Source organism: Acomys minous (genome assembly GCF_964271855.1).
Source record: "Acomys minous genome assembly, chromosome: 4".
Taxonomy (NCBI): domain Eukaryota; kingdom Metazoa; phylum Chordata; class Mammalia; order Rodentia; family Muridae; genus Acomys; species Acomys minous.
In genome coordinates, this window is record NC_140486.1 from 43,634,107 (window position 1) to 43,654,690 (window position 20,584).

The 20,584-nt window shown below is 42.8% G+C and overlaps 1 protein-coding gene across 6 annotated transcripts in view; it reads right to left on the reverse strand.

Annotated features, from left to right (window-relative positions):
* TCERG1 (transcription elongation regulator 1) overlaps nucleotides 1–16,198 on the reverse strand; it is a 61,496-nt gene extending 45,298 nt beyond the window's left edge. For 5 of the 6 annotated variants that reach the window (XM_084779621.1, XM_084779620.1, XM_084779618.1 and 2 more), the window contains exons 1-3: nucleotides 11,882–11,995; nucleotides 3,941–4,166; nucleotides 1,251–1,403 (exon numbers count right to left, since the gene is read on the reverse strand). In XM_084779621.1, coding sequence (XP_084635747.1) covers nucleotides 1,251–1,403; nucleotides 3,941–4,166; nucleotides 11,882–11,940 — 438 coding nt within the window. In that variant the 5' untranslated portion in view covers nucleotides 11,941–11,995. Of the gene's footprint in view, nucleotides 1–1,250; nucleotides 1,404–3,940; nucleotides 4,167–11,881; nucleotides 11,996–15,992 lie in introns of those variants that run through there. The other variant, XM_084779619.1, reaches the window with a different exon arrangement.
* Between the last annotated feature and the right edge of the window lie 4,386 nt (nucleotides 16,199–20,584).

Below are 20,584 nucleotides of genomic sequence, written 5' to 3' on the forward strand. Positions count from 1 at the left end.
AGGTAATCAAGTTTACTCCTTCTCAAGTCTCTGATGAGGTCGAAGACCAGAGAGTTTAGTTTTACATTAAGCTCAGTTGTTTAGGAGTTAAGATGTTTTTAGGTCTAGACAGATGTTTTAAGTTGATAATGATGAGATATGATAGATATTGATTTACATTCAGAAGCTTAGACACACTAAGATAGGAAAGATGTTTCCTTTAAGGCTGCCAAATACAAATAGCCAAAACACTAAGAGTGTAACATTTATATAATTCCTGATTGTGTCTTGGTTCTTCTTGCTGTAGGTAGTTTATTGAATATATGAGTAATAATATAAATGTGTATGCAAAAAAAATTTATTAAAACTGAAAGAAAAAAGAAAGAAAAACCAATGTAGTTAACAAAGAATGCCTGAGACTACCTTTATGAGAAAGCCTTGCTGGCATAACTGGCCTTTGGCTAGCACGTAAGAACTGGACTTGAGAAGATTACCACCGCTCTCTTCCTAGTAAGAATGGCACACGGTGCCTAAACATGTATGCAAACGGTGCCCCTCATGAGCAAAGTCTGTTTTTGCTCTGGGAATATGGAATTTCATAGTATAGAAGACAGACAGCACTTCATGACCAAGCTCCAATGAAAACCGCTAGGCTCATGTGAGCTTACTGGTAGAAAAAACATGTATGGCCACCATTCCACTCTGAAGAATTGCACATGTCATCTTATTCCGTGATAGGACTGTGGGAACTTACTCTATTTTCCTTCATGTTTTATGTCATATGCTTCTCTTTTAGTTTTGTACCCCTTCACTGTAGTTCCAGCCAGGACGACGCCAACAATACGCTCATCCCTGATAATCCTTCTCAACCCTGAGATGGTCTTGAGAATTTGTGACACATCAATTAAAATACAGGCCTTGATGTGACCTTTGAACTGCAGCAAGCTCTTCCTGGAGTCATAGCCTAGCTGCTGCTTGAGGTTCATTTTTTCTTTTTTCCCATTTTTTTTTTCAAGACAGGGTTTCTCTGTGTAGCCTTGGCTGTCCTACACTCACTTTGTAGACCAGGCTGGCCTCGAACTCACAGCAATCTGCCTGCCTCTGCATCCCAAGTGCTGGGATTAAAGGCCTACACCACCATGCCCGGCTCCTTGAGGCTCATTCTTAATACACAGAATTCTCAATATAGTCTTAATATATAATCTCAAGCTACCAAGTTTCACTACTTTGCCACCATGAAAATAACAAGTTGAAAATGTTTTGAAATTTACCTTCCCATCTGGAGTTTTATTTTCTACCCATATCTCCTCAGTAGGAGGCAGTGCCGGAGCACCAGGTGCACTCCCAGGAGGCATTCCTGGTGGGAACATCATACCCGGAGGAGGCGGCATAGCTCCCATGGGTGGAGGCATGAAAGGTGGTCTCTGTGAATGCACAAGAACAGTTATGGTCTATTATTAACTTATTTCCTTCGAGTTATATTAAATTATACCTTTATACACAAGCAAAGAACTATAAAAGCAAACAGTTGTTTGTTCAAATACACTTGGCTATTGCATGAGCAAAATGACTAGTCTACAATAATATGCTGGATTACTTTAAAAGAAAAAATATTATGAGGATTTTTTTATATCTTTGTTTTTATGGTGGTAGGGATCAAACCCAGGGCCTTGTGCATCCTAGGCATGTATTCTATTTCTGAGCTCCTATGTTTTCACATTCAGCTATCAATGACTTACAACTCAACTACAGTAGGTATTAATAGTAAACACTATTTTACAAAACCACAAAGCAATAACCCTTCATTACTTTTACTTCAAGCAAAAATATAACTAAAAAGGTATTTTCCTATCCTAATCTTTATGCAGTAGTAATAAAGCTCATCATTTTAAATGTGTTTCACAGAAAACAACTATCCACCCTATGTTCAGGCTTCATCTGTTCTGCTCTGGTCTTGGTGCTGGGGACTGATCTCAGCCCTTGCATGAGCCTCTCATCCTGCCTTTAGTGGAAAGCTTAGAAATCAACCAAACATACAAGACATCACTCTTGACCCTGAGAATCCCTGCAAGGTCATTCTTCAGTGACTACTAATAAGATGTATCTCAAGGCAGGAAAGCTGCTGCTGCTGCTGCTTCCCATATCTATGCTTACTAACGTTAGCATACAGAGGGATTCTTCAAGAATTGAGTTTCAGAGCTGGGCAAGGTGGAGCATGTCTTTAGGCCCAGCACTCAACAAGCAGACGTCAGCAGATCTCTGTGAGTTTGAGGCCAGCCTGGTCTACAGAATGAGTTCCAGGACAGTCAGAGAAACAATATCTCAAGTGGGCAAAGAAAAAAGAATTTCAGAAATAAAAATATAATAACTATTGGTACTGTCATTTTGAACAAGGGTTAAAAAGATGTTTTCCATAATTTATATGTAATATAAAAATTGAATTATCAAAAGCACCTTAAGTTGGACAGAGGAACTGAGTCCCACTTTCCTAAAAGTACTCCCTATCCCACACCTGCTCTGTTGAACTTGTTTCTGTTCCTTACGTAAGCTCTTGTCGTTCTGGCACCAATACAAACTCCATTTATAAAAGATGTACTCTAAATATATATGTAGTAAATTTCCAGTCACTAGCTAAAAAACTGGATCTTTCTAGTCTTCAAGTAAATACAATGCCATATCATTTACGGATAAGCAGTTAAAATATAAGTTTAGGGAAGTATAGTGGTGTATGGCAGCAACAATGCTAGCACCCAGAGGCTGAAGCAGTCCAACTACTGCACGTTCAAGGCCACTCTGCAATACATGGTGAGTTCAAGTCCAGCCTGTGCTAAACAGCAAGTCCCCATCAAATTAGAAAGAAAGAAAGAAAGAAAGAAAGAAAGAAAGAAAGAAAAGAAAAGAAAAGAAAGAAGGAAGGAAAGAAAGAGAAAAGAAAGAGAAACAGAAGTTTTTACTTAGAAAATACCACAATAAATCTTTTTCTAATAGCAAAAGATTTGGAGGGAAGAAAGAAACTCAAATCCAAATTTATTATCATTCTCCAAATTATACCTTAGACATCATTACTAGAGAGGATAATTACTAAAGAATATATATTATTCATCTACATCTATTAGATACTTACTAGCAATATAAACCATGAACAACAAATATTCTCCACTCAGTACATTAAGGCAGGTTGCATAAGATAATTCAGTTATCAATGGCAAATACAAACTGGTTTATTAGAGCAGAGTTTTGTAAGTAGATTAAGTTCCTTGTCTGATCCCCTTACTGCTAACTTAAGGAGTAATAGCAATATATGTAGACATCTCCTTAGTAAAGTCAGAGCATTTGAAATTTGAATCTCAGCATTTAAGAGCTAAGGCAGGAGGATCACAGCAAATTCAAGGCCTGCCAGAGCTACAGACCAAGAACTTGTCTCAAAAAAGAAATAAAAAACCAGGAACTGAGTCAGTGGTTAAGAATGTTTGATCTTCTCCCAGGGAACCCAAGTGTGGTTACGGTATCCATGTCCAGTGATTCACAACTGCGTGTTAACTCCAGCATCAGAAGGGATCTAATGTCCTCTTCCAGCCTCTATGCACACTTACACATATATGTACATATGTGTACACATATACACACTTTAAATCATGAAGTATTTAAAACATGAAATAAAATCTGTACGGGCTGGAGAGATGGCTGGGTTTCCAGTACCCACATGGTGGTTTACAACCATCTTTAACTCCAGATCCAAGGTACTGGGTGCTCTGTTCTAGCCTCAGTGAGTATCTGGCATATATGCAGTACAAATAACATGCATGGAGGCAAAACTCAAACACATAAAATAAAAAAAAAAAAAAGAAAGAAAGAAAAATCTTTAAACACAAAGAAGTAGAATCAAGATATTTAAGGCAAAACCTGCATATAAAATTAATACCGATACCAACCCCAAAATGGCAACCTCTATATTCTTTACCTGGAGATGTGGTGGGCCCATGGGTGGAGGTATTCCTCCTGGAGGAGGCATTGGTGGCATGTTAGGATCAAAAGGAGGCCGTCCAAAGGGTGGCCTGGGTGGTGGCGGAGGGCCTCTCATCATGCCGAAAGGAGGAGGTGGTCTCATGAGAGGTGGCGGGCCTCGCATCACTGCATTTGGTGGGGGAGCTGGGCCTCGGAACCTCAAGGCCTGCTGTTGAGCCATCCTGTGTAAAAGAACAGTGATTATTATTATTATTTTTTTCTTTTTGGTTTTTCGAAACAGAGTTTCTCTGTGTAGCCTTGGCTGTCCTGAACTTGCTTTGTAGACCAGGCTGGCCTAGAACTCGGAGCAATCCACCTGCCTCTGCCTCCCGAGTGCTGGGATTAAAGGTATGCGCCACCACTGCCCGGGGAAGAACAGTGATTAAAGTCTCAAAATTACAAAAGTAGTTACTGAAATATACCAATTTTCATGGGGCTCAAATGCAAACAAGAGTTAGAAAGCCACTGCAACCAGCTGGTAAAAATAAGATGATAAAGAAGATAAGGAAGAATATTTAGATGATTTTAAAATATCTTCCCACAATAGTACCTACAGTCACAAGGTAGAATGAAAAACATACACACACAAATCAGAAAATTTGGCAATACCAAATTATCACAACTAATGTTATCTATTTAAGGCTAGATGGATAAAATATAACTGAGAAAGATACCCTACACAGTCCAACCAAGATTATAAAACCTCAATCTAATAATAAATATAGAATGTTCCTGGGTCAGTGAGAAAACTCAACATGTAAAGGCTCTTACTGCAAGCCTAGTGATCTAAGTTTTGATTCCCTAGATCCACAAGGTAAAAGGAGAATGAATACCAAGTTGCCCAAGTTACCCTCTGACCTTCCTATCTGTGTAATGGTATGATTGTATTATATACACATGTACGTGTGTATACATACACACATGCACGCACTTTAACAAAAGAGTGTTCTGGAGGGGTGCTGCTCAGAAATCTGAGTGTTACTTAGAAAAGGTTAAAGAAGGTTGAAAAAAGACGACCCAGTACCATCTCTGGACTGGGTTTCATACACAAACAGATGCAGCCCTATGTAAAAGGCAGCAGGATCCACTGTCAGTGAAGGACCACCTTCATAAGTTGATACTTAGGTTATTTGTAGAGTCACAGAAAACAGACATAATGTATTTGGGGGGAAATACTAAAACTACCTTTCTCTCTCTCTTTTTTTCCCAGTCAGGGTTTCTCTGTTTAGCCTTGGCTATCCTACAACTAGCTCTATACAACAGGCTGGCCTCAAACTCAGAGATCCACTTGCCTCAGCCTCCCATGCTGGAATTAAAGGGATGCACCACCACCAAGCCCTCTCCAAGTAGCTTAAGCATAAACAGTTCAGAGTTAAAAGGAGCACGCAAATAAAATAAACAATGAACTCTTAAGTGTCCCACTTTCTATAATTTTTAATGTCTGAAATATCTTTTGTTTTTGTAGTTTGAAACAGGAGGTCTCTACATAGCCCTGGCTGTCCTAGAACTCACCATGTAGACTAGAATGACCTAAAACCCACAGCTAACTGCATCTCCTGAGGGCTGGGATTAAAGGCATACACTGCCAAATTTTTTAAGAGGATAGAGGGCTGGTGAAATTGCTCAGCAGGTAGGTAAAGGGGCTTGCTGAAAAGCCTGATGACTAGAGTTTGATCCCTGGGATCCACACAATAGTAGAACTCCTCCAAGTTGTTCTGACTTTCACATATACACCGTGACACACACACACACACAAATATTATGTAAAAGTATCTTATTAGAAGAGAGTAGAGAGCCAGACATAGTGGCACACACCTTTAATCCCAGCACTTGGGAGGCAGAGGCAGGTGGATTGCTGTGAGTTCAAGGCCAGCCTGGTCTACAAAGTGAGTCCAGGACAGCCAAGACTACACAGAGAAACCCTGTCTCGAAAAACCAAAAAATAAAAAATAAAATAAAATAAAATAAAATAAAACAAAGAAGAGAGTAGAAGATGTAGCCTAAGGAACTTAGTGTATCATGCGTCTGAAAGAAAAGCCTTTCCTTCAATGCACCCTCCCTCACAAGCTTTGGCCAAACATCTAAGTGTATTCTCTCCATGGCATTTGAGCAAACAACTATCATAAATAATAGTAATATTTACCTTTGCCCCAAGTAATCTTTTTTAAGTGCGAATATGTGCCTGGGAGAATACTATCCTCTTGTCAAACACTGCTGTCCCTTAACAGTTCTATGAGGCTATGAGGTAAACTCAGGTTTAATCCCATTTTACTGGTAAGGAACTAGGGTATACTGAAGGAAATACCGGGTCCAAAGACTCAAAGCTTGTTCAGGAGTAAAGGAAGAATTAAAACGCCATAGTGTTTTGTAAGCCCCTTCAGAGAGGAATTTTGTTCACTGATTTCTCCACAACATTGTCAGCTCTATGGCCCAGTCATTAGTGCTCTCATGGCTCAGTGGTTAAGGGCACTGGCTGCTCTTAACCAGGGTTCAATTCCCATACTACATGATAGCTCACCACTGTCTGTAACTCCATTTCTAGAGGATCTCACACCCTCCAACACATATGCAGACAAAACAACGCACATCAAATAAAAATTTAAAAATATTACTCATGGCCAGGTATAGTGGTACACTCAGGAGGCAGAGGCAGGCAGTTCTCTTTGAGTTTAAGGCTAGCCTAGCCTACATAGTAAGTGCTAGGACAGCCTGGACTACATAGTGAGATGCTTTCTTGAAAAACAAAATAAAAAACTCATATGAACCAATGCATACTTTGGTGATGCTGTACCAAAGCTACCACACAAGGACAAGACACAGACGCACAATAATTATTATTATAGTCAGGCATGGTGGTTAATGGCTGCAATCCTAGCTATTCAAAGATAGAGGCAGGCTGGGCACAGTGGTGTACACTTTAATTCCTGCATTTGGGAGGCAGAGGGAGGTGGATCTCTGAGTTTAAGGTCAGCCTGACCTACAGAGTGAGTTCCAAGACAGCTAGGGCTACAAAGAGAAGCCTTGTCTTGAAAAACCAAAAAGAAGAGCTCTATAGTGAGACCCTTGGGGGGTGTGGGGGGGGGGGAGGATCCTAACTAGGCAATCTAGGCAACCCAAGATCCTTATCTCTTTAAAAAAAAAAACTATTATGAAACTTCAGCTTGCCAAAGACAATTAGAGTATCTACCCAGATCTTCTCCAACATTTCCATTCTCAAAAAACTAGATTCTTGTGTATATCTGAAAATAATCAGGGGCTGGCTCAGTTATTAAATTACTTACACCTGAGTGTGGTCCCCAGAACCCTTACAGGTGCATGGCAGTACAGCTGTAATCCCCAGCTTTGAAAGCAGAGACAGGATTCCTAGCACTTGCTGGCTTACCTGTCTAGTCTAACCAGTGAGCTCAAGGCCAGTGTGAGACCCTATCTGAAAAGAGGTATACTGTCTTCCTGCAGATGGCATCTAAGGTTGTCTTCTGCCTCCACATTATGACAACAAGCAGACACAGACACACAGATGCACTTTCGCGCATACACAAAATAACTATTGCACTCTCTCCTCATCACAGAATTTTGTATACTTTTCCTACATTTTCAACTGTTCTTAGAACTACCCTTTGTGCTTTGAAAGTTTTCACATCACAGTTCAATCCTGCCACATCAAAAGAATCCCAAATTAACTAATTAAAGGGCCTGTCAGAAGAATAAGAGGCTAAAAACAAGTTTAAAACTACTATACTAAGAATATTTAACCAATGAGCCTATGCTCCAAAGGTCAGAATATGAGTCAAAAGCAGCAACTGCAAGTGGGAGAATGAGTCGTTTGCAAATTGTATGCCAGCCAGGATTACTTACAGAGTGTCTTCTGGGGGTGGGTCTATAAGGGAGGTGTAAGTCACAAGTGTCATCCTGGAATACCCCTGAGGTAAAGTTAACCAGAAACAAACAAACAAACAAACAAACTGTTTCACCCTGAATTAAGAGTGATGTTAGCCCAGCAGTGGTGGCTTTAAAAGATTAAAGGTGACAGCATGCTGGAGACAGAGGCAGGTAGGTCTCTTTCTGAGGCCCTTTTTCTTTCTTTCTTTCTTTCTTTCTTTTCTTTTCTTTTCTTTTGGTTCTTTGAGACAGGGTTTCTCTGTGTAGCCTTGGCTGTCCTGGACTTGCTTTGTAGACCAGGCTGGCCTTGAACTCACAGCGATCCACCTGCCTCTGCCTTCCCGAGTGCTGGGACTAAAGGCGTGCATCACTACACCTGGCTTTGGGAAGCCCTGTCTTGACAAGGAAAAAAGAGAAAATAATGTACCTTCATCTTAAATATCCTTGTGGTCAGTCTTTCCTTTTTTAAAAAAATCTGTACTCTTTAGAATTTCATACTTCCTGCTCCAACTTAAGGTTAAACATTTAGCCTGTAGAACCACAAGCCATAGCAGTTCTGTTCTTCATTGGGCTAGTTACATAATTTCCAAGTTTGAGTTTCCTATATGTAAATGAATGTAAACGTCAAATAAAAGCTATCTCACAGTACTGTTCAATGAGATAATCCCTACTAATAATTTAAGATAATAGGCAATACACAGTAAATCATGTTAGCATCCTCAATTACTTCCAATGCTTCCTAATGCTTTACCTATAAAAGACACTTAGTTAATTTTCCAGATTTCTTTTTAAAGTCTGCCATTAACTTCCTGCTGCCATAGCCGAAAGTTACTATTTTATGATGTTAGTTATATGTAAAACATGTCCTGAGATCTTCACCAAAATCTGCAGTAAGGACAAAATAAACAGATAAGGAGGTACCTGGAACAGCAACAGAAATGCTTTGTGAAGCCTTAGCTTCTAAGTACTGTTTTTATATTAACATTAATGTTCCATGGCATTAAAATCACTGTTATTAATATTAATGCCAGCTGTTACTGTCCAACTATTATCAGGACTCGTTTTACCTGGGCGTTGTGGGCATTTCCAGGAGTGTATTAGATCGTCACATACATCAACTTCATTACCCTGAAGCCTGTGCTCACAGTCCCCTCTGTTGGGCATGCTCTTCCCACACCTGTCTACTGTTAACTACTCACACTCAGTTCAAATGTCACTTCAACCTGCGCCCCACCTCTAGGGTCTCAGAGGCCAGTCTGTGCCATTACCCAATCTGAGTTTTCAAGTACAACAAATGTTAGGACGCACTTTACCACATATCCTTGCCCATCAGTGCACAGATCCTTTTAGTACACCGATACTGTGCAATATCGTTTGATAATGACCACGGACCCCGGACACTTTCTATTTACCAGGGCAGTTCCACGGGCATTTTCTGTACTCTCTGAATTCTTACAGCATATTGGGTTCAATATGAATCTAATGCTACTTTTACAAAGGAAAAATAGCTTGTTAAGGTAGTTACTCTATAATAATGCCAGTGTATTCTCATTCCTGTTTTCACCAGCAAAGAGATCCAGGTTTGAAGTACCTTGTCATGTATTAGTAGTAAACAAAGGTCCTAGAGTAAGAGACCTATACAAAATCACTCTGAAAGTTACTTTCATGGCCTCAACCAGAGGGGATGAGTGACACTGGATCTCCGAATTTCACAGAAGGCAAGCAACTTGAGATCCTACCACTTACAACAATTTGGAGAAAAAGCAGTCTACTTATACAAAGAGAAATTGTCTTTTTCCCCCCAAAAGAACATCCTGGAAATACAAATATATTGTTCTATGAGTTATCTATCCAGATAAGCAAACTCCTCAGAGAAAATCCTTAAGTTGAATGGGCAAGAAACTAAAGCTCCTACCTACTTACCTGAGTCAGCTAGGCCTAGGTGTTCTCCAAGCCCACCAGCCAACAATCTACACCGCGCTGCACACCTGCAGGCAGACTTCCTCATTTGATGGTGTTGGTTAGTTTCAAATTTGGACCAACCTCAATTAAAATGGAAGGTCTTTGGGAACAAAGGACTTTTTCCTTTATAACTAGGACCAAGGCCAGTTAATAGTCACAGATGCATGAATACAGTGACTGTCTCTCACTATTGGCTTGTTGACCACATATCTGCTAATCACCTTATTTCTCAGACTCTACTATAGACACTATTATGAAACATATGTGGGACATAAACACAAAACAAAGCCCAGTTTCTGCCCTCAAAGCAGCCTCATAAATAGCCAGTTTATCGTAAGTCATGAGCAAAGCTAAACCCCCTTACAACGTGCTCCCCGGAGCATTAAGACAGCATCAGAGTCACATGTAATAGAGGCTGGCCTGCCTCAGCTTCCTGAGTGCTGGGATTAAAAGTGTGTGCCACCGGGCGTGGTGAGTTCAAGGCCAGCCTGGTCTACAAAGGGAGTCCAGGACAGCCAAGGCTACACAGAGAAACCCTGTCTCAATTTAAAAAAAAAAAAAAAAAAGGGTGTGCCACTACACACAGCTCCACAAGCAACTTCTAAGCCAAAGCAAAGGTACAAAGTGCTTGCAGCAGGCCACCCAACTGAGGCCTTTTTTGAATCAGTTTTTGCAATAATGTCTAGAATATAGACTCTCAGTAGTAAGTCTACAAGGCTCCTTACTGTAAAGCTGAAGACACACTCCAAAAATACTCCCTAAGACCCTGAGACTAGCTAAAATAACCTCTTGAGAGCAGAACCAAACACAAACTTTATCGCTAATACTGGAAGGCCCTGAAAATGCATTCATTACAGGCATGGGGGGCGGGGGGTGAAAAGGTTCAGGACTCATCTCAGAAATAAGACAAAAATGTGTTCCTGCCAAAGGGGGAATTTCTGTGTGTGACATTTTGAACCTGAAAGCCATTACTGCCTAAGCAAGACTGATCTCCATTTCCTTAAGAAAATTTCATCCCGAACTCTAGAAAACCCCGGAGTCCTCAAAAATCAACACTGCTGCTTCCTTTTTAATAACGCTGAAAATGGCACAAATCAGAATAGGAACTGAATATCTGAAACGGCATTTTCCCTTACAGGGGAAAAAACAACAACAACAACAACCCAATTTGTACATACATAAAGCATTAAGTGGCCTCTTTTTCTCCTCAGAAATCATCTCCAAAGAGAGGCTAATTCCCGGTCACTGAGATCAAACTGTAATCACAAACTGCGAACGGGGGAGGTTCCAGAGGCAGAAAGGTCACACTGCCTGGGTAGGGGACTGAGGCGTGGGTAGGACAGAGCCAAGGCGCAGGCTGGGGTGACCCGGCTATAACACCCAGCCACTTCCTAGGCTCTCAATCCCAACCTTTGCTCCTTCTACGGTCTCAGCCCCTCTGAGAAGTCGCCACCACCGTGGCAGGGCTGGACGAGTGACCGGCCCGGCACCGCCTCTGGCCTCGGGTCGGAAGGATCCGGGGAAGCGAGCCTTCAGAGAAGGCGTCTGGGCGACCCGGAAAAAAAAAATAAAAAATAAACGGTCAGGGCTGCGAATCTTCACAAAAGAAAAAGAACCGGGAACGAGGGGGCCCCGAAGGGTGCAGACAGGCTGGGGAAGGCGGAGCGGCGGGAGGCCGCGGCGCGGCGGGCGGCGGCGGAGGGGGAGCGGCCCGGCCAAGCCGCCCGGGGCTCCGCCATGGCAGGCCCGGAGCGGCCGAGCGGCGGCGGCCTGAGGCTCAGGCGCACAGACCGGGACTGCGGGGCCCCGCGAAGGCCGCGGATGCTCCCCACCGCGCGCAGGAGGCCGCAGCCCCGGCTCCCGGCCCCCGGCTCTTCTCATTCAAGCCGCCTTCCCTTCCCCCCCTTTCTCGCCAGCCCCACGCGGTCCGGCCCCTGGCGGCCGCCGCCGACTCCTGCCGCCCCACCCCCGTGCCCCCCACCTCGGGTTTCCGAAGCCAGCCCCAGCCCCTGGGGCGCCAGGACGCCGAGAGGCGAGGCAAGGCGGCACCCTTTACCTCAGCTCCCCCGGGTTGAACCGCTCGCCTTCCCCTCCGTCCCCGCCACGCTCCGCCATTACAGACTGCCGCGTTCATCCACCCGCCGACCCGATGCTTCCAATTGGTCGCAACGATCGTCAATCCCACACGCGGAAGGTGGAACCAGCTGAGATCCGTGAGATGATTGGTGAATCTAGCCATCGATCTTGACGTTAGGGGCGTTATCTGCTTTCCTATAGGGCAAAGGGCCCGCCGACTTTGAACGCGGCATCGAGACTGTCAGTTGATTGGCCGCTCGGAGGCTTTATGGGAAATGAGACTCTGGCAAGGAGGAACAAGTGGCGCCCTCTGGCGGAAAGAAAAACTAAGTCCTCCCAAGTTCCGCCCTGCCTGTGTTAGCCACGTGTCCGCGCTGCCGCCAGGAGCCAGCTGTGGAGCCATATTGGCCACTAATAGCTCAGGCCCAGACCCTTTGAGTTTTATGAACCAATGGAAATCGACCTGGGTCGCGCCTAAACCAATTACAGGATAGCTAGGGAAAGCGGTATTTCTTATCCTTGCAATTAACAAGAGGCTTAAGTCACTATGCTGTATATGCTTGTCCCTAAATAATTACAAGCGTACCTTGCAGTTCGCCTAATCAACTGCAGGCGGAGTGTTATATAACTTACTACGTTAAAATTAAGAAAGTTGGTGAAGGGAAGCCTCTGCAGTTTACAGCTTTAGCATTTCTCCTTCAATCTCAAAATAGAGCTATCTAAATTAGCACACCCGGATACCAGAAGCAAGTATAAGTATACTATATTTTTAACTTAAAAAAAAAAAAATCAGGCCCAGGGATTTCAGTGACGTAGTGAAAATGACCACTGTCATTACTAAACTCAATAAATTGTACTCATATGTATTATATATGCTATGCACCATTCTAAACATGGCCATGTATTGTTGCTTTGAAACTCACTAGTTGGCAAGTAGTACTAATAGCCACATTTTGTAAGTGAGACTGAGATAGATGTTAAATCATTTGTTCTCTATATGTAGCTAGTAAGTGGTAGCCCTTGGCCTTAAATTCAAAGCAGTGTGACATCAAAGACCCTCTGTGGTCCAAAGTAATTCTACCACCTAAAAAACTTGTGCTCTAAAAGCTATAGTCCCATTATTCATAATGCTAGAAAAAGATAGCATCCCTCGTCTGGTAAATGGCTTTAAAATGGTGTGTAGGCATAACGATGGAGTATTTTCCAGTAGCCTGGAAACAGCTACAAAAGTGCATGGACCTTGAAAGCTGTAATACTAAGCAAAAGAAACCAGACACAAAAGGCCACTGCTATATTGCTCTATTTATATGAAATGTCCAGAATAGACAAGTCTGGAAAAAAAAGAGAGAAAAGAATCATAGTTGTCATGAGGAGGTGAATTTGAGGAACTGAATTTTTTTTTTTTTTTGGATGCTGAAAATACTGTAGTATTAAATCATGAGTATGGTTGTACAGTTTTATAAATATATTACAATTTTGTTAAATTTTACACTTTAAATAGTAGATTTTATTATGTATGCATTATTGTTCAATTAAAAACACTATGCTTAGCCGGGCGTGGTGGTGCACGCCTTTAATCCCAGCACTCGGGAGGCAGAGGCAGGTAGGTGGATCACTGTGAGTTCGAGGCCAACCTGGTCTACAAAGCAAGTCCAGGACAGCCAAGGCTACACAGAGAAACTCTGTCTCGAAAAACCAAAAAACAAAACAAAACACTATGCTTGTTTCTAAAATGAAATAAAATTGGAAGAAGAGTAAAATACTGTGATATGTGAAAGGTATATAAAATTCAAATTTTCATGACTCTGATTCAAGCTCTGTTGGGACATAAAAAAATAAATAGAGAAGGCAAGGGTGATGAAAACGTCACTAAAGGTTAGTGACACTGAACAAACTATAGTCTAAATAAGCAGGAAGGTAGGTTTAATCCACCACCACCCGTTTGTTTGTTTGTTTGTTTGTTTGTTTGTTTGGGTTTGGTTTGGTTTGGTTTTCGGGACAGGGTTTCTCTGTGTAGCCTTGGCTGTCCTGGACTCAATCTGTACACCAGGCTGGCCTCGAACTCACAGACTGTTGAGCCTCTGCCTCCCGAGTGCTGGGCTAAAGGCATGCGCCACCACGCCCGGCTTGAATCTTCTGTTCAGTATCACCATATAACTCAAATCCTGGTCGCCTGTTCTGAAAACAACTCCAAATGGAGACCATTAAAATATATAAAAGATAAACTGTTCTTTAAAAAAGCTTGTGCCCATTTAATATTTAATGTTTTTACTATTTGTCCCTAGACTTTTAAAGTCCTGTTCAAACTATGGCACTAGCCAAGGACAATTCGTGCAGTAAACTTCGAACCCCTACCCAGACCAATGGACAGGACATTCTCCACAGTTGAGTGGAGAGTGGGGTCTGACTTTCCCACGAACTCTGGTGCCTCATATTTGACCACGTCCCCTGGAGGGGGAGACCTGGTGGCACTCAGAGGAAGGACAGCAGGTTACCAAGAAGAGACTTGATACCCTGTGAGCATATACAGGGGGAGGAGGTCCCCCTCAGTCACAGTCATAGGGGAGGGGAGTAAGGGGAAAATGGGAGGGAGGGAGGAATGGGAGGAGACAAGGGATGGGATAACAATTGAGATGTAATATGAATAAATTAATAAAATATTAAAAAATAAAAAAAAACAAAATAAAGTTATAGATCAAATGCCCTAAAAAAAAGAATTAGAGATAATATTATCTTTTTTAAAATACTTATTTGGTTCTAATTAAGTGTATTTGTAAAAACTTGTATATGTATGTGACTATGTCCGCATGGACATGCGTGCCCCTGGAGGCCAGAGATGTCAAATCCCACAGAGTTGTAGTTGCAGACATTAGTAAGCCATCCCACATGGGTACTGGGAACTGAATTCAGGTCCTCTGCAAGCTTGTTTGTTTGTCTTATTGTTTGTTTTTCAAAACAGGATTTTTCTGTGTAGCCTTGGCTATCCTGGAGTCACTTTGTAAACCAAGCTGGCCTCCAATTCACAGAGATCCTCCTGCCTCTGCCTCCCCAAATGCTGGGATTACAGGTGTGTGCCACTACACCCTGATGAGAGTGTAAATTCTCCCCCACTCACCCACCCCCAACCCCTGTCCCCGAGACAGTTTCTCTGTGTAGCCTTGGCTGCCCTGGACTTGCTTTGTAGACCAGGCTGGCCTTGAACTCAGTGATCCGCCTGCGGCTGCCTTCCGAATGCTGGAATTAAAGGTGTGCACCACCACACCCTGCTGAGAGTGTAAATTCTTAATATGCTGTTTGAGTTCCTGACTTGACTTCCGTTGGTGATGAACAGTGATGTGGAGGTGGAAGTATAAAACCCTTTCCTCCCCAAGTTGTTTTTAGTCATGGTTTTTCATCACAGCCTCAGTAAGAAAACTCCTACATATTTCAATATGAATCTGTAAAACCTCTCATAGTTTTCACTGGGCAGTGGTAGTACCTACCTTTAACCTCAACACTCCAGAGGTAGGCAGATCTTTGGTTTTGGTTTTAGTTTTTTGAGATAGGGTTTGTTTGTTTGTTTGTTTGTTTGTTTGTTTTTGGTGGTAGGCAGATCTTTGAGTTTGAGACCAGCCATGTCTCTAGAGTGAGTTCCAGGACAGCCAGGGCTACCCACAGAAACCCTGTCTCAAAAACACCAAAGGACCAGGTAGGCTGCCTGCAGACCTTCTCCACTCTCTTGGTTCCTCCAGACCCAATCCACAGGGTCTTCCCTAGTGCTTAACAGAACACTAGCTGCAAAGCACCTTCTCCCACCCCCACATCCCCCTCCCATGCCTCCCTGGATCCCACAGACCACCACCCCACCCCACCCCACCCCGCCCCGTCCCGCCCCGTCCCCACCCCAGCCTCCAACGCCAGCAAGTCCTCCTCAGGAACGCACCAACCAAGCAGCCCGATAAAACAGGCAACACAAAGCCAAACTCTCTGAAAATCCAGAGAAGAAAGCAAAACTGTACTAGTCAGTGTTCTCTAGAGTCACAGAACTCATGGAATAAATCACTCTCTCCCTCCCGTCCCCGCCCCTCTGGGGAATTTATTGTATGACTTACCAGCTGCAGTCCAGATAATCCAACAATAATGAGCTGAGTCCGCAAAGTCCGAGAATCTAGTAGTCTTTCAGTCCCGTAAGGCTGGGTGTCTCAACTGGTCTTCTGTGGATGCTGAAATCCCAAAGAAGTAGTCTCCAGCGGCGGTGATGGGATGGATGTGTTAGCAAGGCTAGGGCAAGAAGGCAAAGAGCAAAACCCTCCTTTTTCCATGTCCCTATATAAGCTTCCAGCAGACGGCGTGGCCCAGATTAAAGGCGTGTCTTCCCAGCTCAAGGTCTGGATGAAAGGCAAGTGTCTCTTCCTGCTTCAAGATCTGGACGAAGGTGTGTCTTCCTACCCAAAGGTCCGGACTAGAAGCGGATTCACCCACTTCAAACCAAGCAGAAAAATCTCTCACAGATGTGCCCTCAATTTCCGGATTGTGGTCCATTCCAGATTTAGTCAGTTTGACAACCAAGAATAGCCATTACAGAAACCAAGGAACAAAACACAAACCCAGCAAAGGCAAAGCAGAAATCAGCACCTAGCCCTATAATCACCCCAAATCCAGATGCCTAGCTGCCGGGGTAAGAAGACAGGACCTGCCAGGGTGATATGCCTTCCACCAGAACCCGGATATCCTGCTGAGGCAGGCCCTAAATATTCCCACACAACTAAAGCACAAGAAAAAAGACCTTAAAACCAACTATATGAAAATGGTAGAGATTGTTAAAGAGGAAATTAATAACTCCCTCTGAGAAAGCCAGGAAAACACAAACCAAAAAAAAAAAAAAAAATTAGAGGAAATGGAAAAACCCCTTAAAGAAAACAAACAAAGCACAAACGAGAGTTGAAGGAAATGAATAAAATTGTTCAAAACCTGTGGAAGTATAAAGCCCTTTCCTCCCCAAGTTGTTTAGTGTCTCAGTGTTTCTTGTTTTGTTGTATTTGGTTGTTGTCTCTTGGAGACCTGCTTCGCTCTGAAGCCGAGGGGGCGTGGATCTGGGGGAGAGGGGAGGGGAGGAGGAGCCAGGAGGGAGGGATGGAAACTGCTCAGAATGTATCCTATGAGAAAAGAATCTTTTTTTTTTTTTTTTAAATCATAGTTTTCTACGTAGTAAAAAAAAAATATTTGTATGTGCTTCCCACATAATATTACCTTGGCTTCATTCAAATATTTTTTTGTTTTTGAATATGAATAGTTCCCATGTGCTCGTGTGTTGGAACCCTTGCGCCCAGCTGTTGGAAGCTTAGGCGGCTGTGGGAACCTCTGAGAGGAGGGGCTGTCATCAGAGGAAGTTGCTCTCACGGCAGTGGGCTCTGAGGCTTAGAGTCTAGACGGCTTTCGGCTTTCTGGTCCACTGAGATGTGAATAAATCACCCCACACTGCTGCCTCTACAGAGCTAAGGCCTCTATGCCTTCTAGGCCATGATAAACAATAGCCTCTAGGGGGCTGGAGAGATGGTTAAGAACGCTGTCTGTTCTTCCAGAGGTCCTATCTATAAAATGAGATCTGGTGCCCTCTTCTGGCGGGTATATGTAATAAATAAATAAATAAATCTTTAAAAAAACAAAAACAGTACAATAGCCCCTGAAAGTGTGAACCAGAATAAATCCTGTTGCTTCTGTCAGGTGCTCTGTCACTGAAAAGGGAAGTATCTAAACCACCCTTCAGTAGAATGGTCCTATAGCTTGCTACTCATACTTGACCTTGGGATGGAAATGGGCATCAATAATCACATTTGGACAGCAGCCGGTCACTGCGACCATCTCAGCCAGTGAGAGGAACCGCCTGCCTGTCTGTCAGCCAGTGAGCTAATGACTCCATCATCTCACACTTTAGCAAATCAATACTGTCCTAGGGATTTTCCACTTTTACATAACCTACATGTATTTAGCAGGCAGCCTTCTGTAAGTTAAAGTTTCTTTCAAGTACAGGAGCTGCTTAGTAGCCCTAAAACAGTTTCTATTTAAAAAGGAAATGAAAATCTAATTCTTCCCCTTTGTCAATTTTCAAAATGAAACAATGTTTTGACAACCATGTCAACTGTACTCAAATTAGTTTTGTAATTTCCTTTTCCTTTACACAGTAGTACAAACACAGAGTTGTTTTCCAGTAATTAATGGGTTTTATCCAACCATAATCAATCATTTCGACGCTCAAATCTCTGCACATTATCCAATTACTCTTTATAATAATCATATGCAATATTGCATCATGCTACTTTACTTATCCATGATGAAACAAAGACAGAGACAAATTAAGCAACTGAGAACTAAGTGCCTGAGAAGGTCAGTAACATAGGTCACTCAGGTAATAACTCCAACCACCAGCTGGACACAGTCAGAGAATGGGGAATACTTTCATGGTTTGTAAATCCCCACCCCCACCCCGCCGTGTAGCTCAATGCAAGGCAACAAACAGTTCGACAAGCAAGTCAATCATAGTTTCCGGTTGACACAAAAATCACATAGATGAAATATCATGCTAACATGTGGATTAAATTCAAAATGCTCAAGGAGGGAGCAGAACGGATGGGGGAGGGAAGATGCGAGGAGGGAGACATAGACGGCAAAAGGCAGAGCTGCCTGTGGTGAGTGATCATTCTTTTACATTTCTTTAGCTGAGGTAAGGGGCATGCCATGGCCCATGTATGGAAAGCAGAAGACAGCCTCCTTACCTGCTGAGCCACTTCACCAGCCCATAATGGATGATTCCTAAAGCCAGGACATGAGAGTTCGTGGTACTATACTTTCTACCATTTGGTACTTGAAGTTTTCTATCAATAAATAAAATGTTCTGGGGCCATTAAAGCACAAGGAGATGGATAAAAGTATCTAAACTGATACACAGCACAATGTCTATCTGCTAACATTGTTAGTCTACGGATACAGGAAAGATAAATCACCGTACAAATTAACCCAACACAAGCTGAATTAGAGAAGGAATAGATGTGTCCTTGAGATGACAAAACACATATATCAGGGGTGATGGGGGTGGGGTGGGGGGAAGAGCAGGGACTGCCTCTGACAAGTCTGGTGCCTGCGATTTGATCACTTCCCCTTGGCAGGGCTGCCCTTGAAGGCAGGGGGATGCAGGTTATCCTGATGAGAACTGACAGATGGTGGTAAGATGGTAGGGGAAGAGGACCCCCTTTGTCGGAGGTCTAGGACAGGAGAATAGGGAGGGAGGTTGGGAATGGGAAGATAAGAATAAGGGAATTAAAATCAGGATGCAATGTGAATAAATTACAATAAATAAAAAAATTTAAAAATACTTCAAAGAAAAGACAGCATCTAAAGTATTCTTAATTAGGGTTACTATTGATGTGATGAAACACTATGACCAAAACCACCTGGGGAAGAAAGGGTTTATTTGGCTTACACTTCTTTATCTCTGTTCATTACCAAAGGAAATCAGGACAGGAACTTAAACAGGCAGGAACTTGGAGGCAGGAACTGATGCAGAGTCCATGGAGAGGTGCTGCTGTTTGCTGGCTTGTTCAACATGGCTCATCCATAAGGGAATTGCAAATTAAAACTACTCTGAGATTTCATTTTACGCAGCCAGACTATCTAAGACTAAGAAAGCAAAAGACAACAAGAGCTGGTGGGATGTGGGAAACCAGAAACCCTCATGCACTACAGGTGGGAATAAAAAATGTTCCAGTCACTATGGAAATCAGTGTGGGGGTTCCTCAGAAAGCTAGAAATGTATCTACCACGTGACCCAACTATATACCCGAAGCTTCTACTTCCTACTACAGAGACACATGTGCATCCATGTTCATAGCTGCTCTACTTACTGTAGTTGAGTGTGGTGGTCTGAATAAAAAAGACCCATGGGGAAGGGGGTGGAGAGATGGCTCAGGGGTTAAGAGCACTGACTGCTCTTCCAGAGGTCCTGAGTTCGATTCCCAGCAACCACATGGTGGCTCACAACCATCTATGATGTGATCTGATGCCCTCTTCTGGCCTGCAGGTGTACATGCAAGCAGAGCACTGTATACATAATAAATAAAATCTTAAAAAAAAAAAAAAGATCCATGGATTTAGCTATTTAAATGCTTAAGGACTGGCACTATTTAAAGGGGTGATGAGGTGTAGTCTTTGTTTGAGGAAACGTGTCACTGAAGGTGGGCTTTGGGGCTTCAAAAGCCCAACGACTCTCTCATTCTGGTTCCTGAGGATCCGAATGTAGAAGTCTTAGGTACCATGTCTGCTTTTGTGCTGCCACACGACCTGCCATGAGGATAATGACCTAAACCTCTGGAACAGTAAGCCAGCCCCAACTAAACGCTTTCCTTTATAAGAGTTACCATGGTCATAGTGTTTCTTCACATCAATCAAACACACACTAAGACACTAGAACATGGAAATGGCCTATATGTCCATTGACTGGAGCCTGGCTAGAGAAAATGGGATACCAATATATATTGGAATTTTATTCAGCTGTAAAAAAAATAAATAAATAAATTAACTCTACAGGTAAATGGAGGGAGCCAGAAAAACATTATACTGAGTGAGGTAACCCTGACCCCCAAAAAAGATGAACATTTAGAATATTTAAACCTGTGTGTTGACCTTGGAGTACCTGTAGAATCCTGGATCT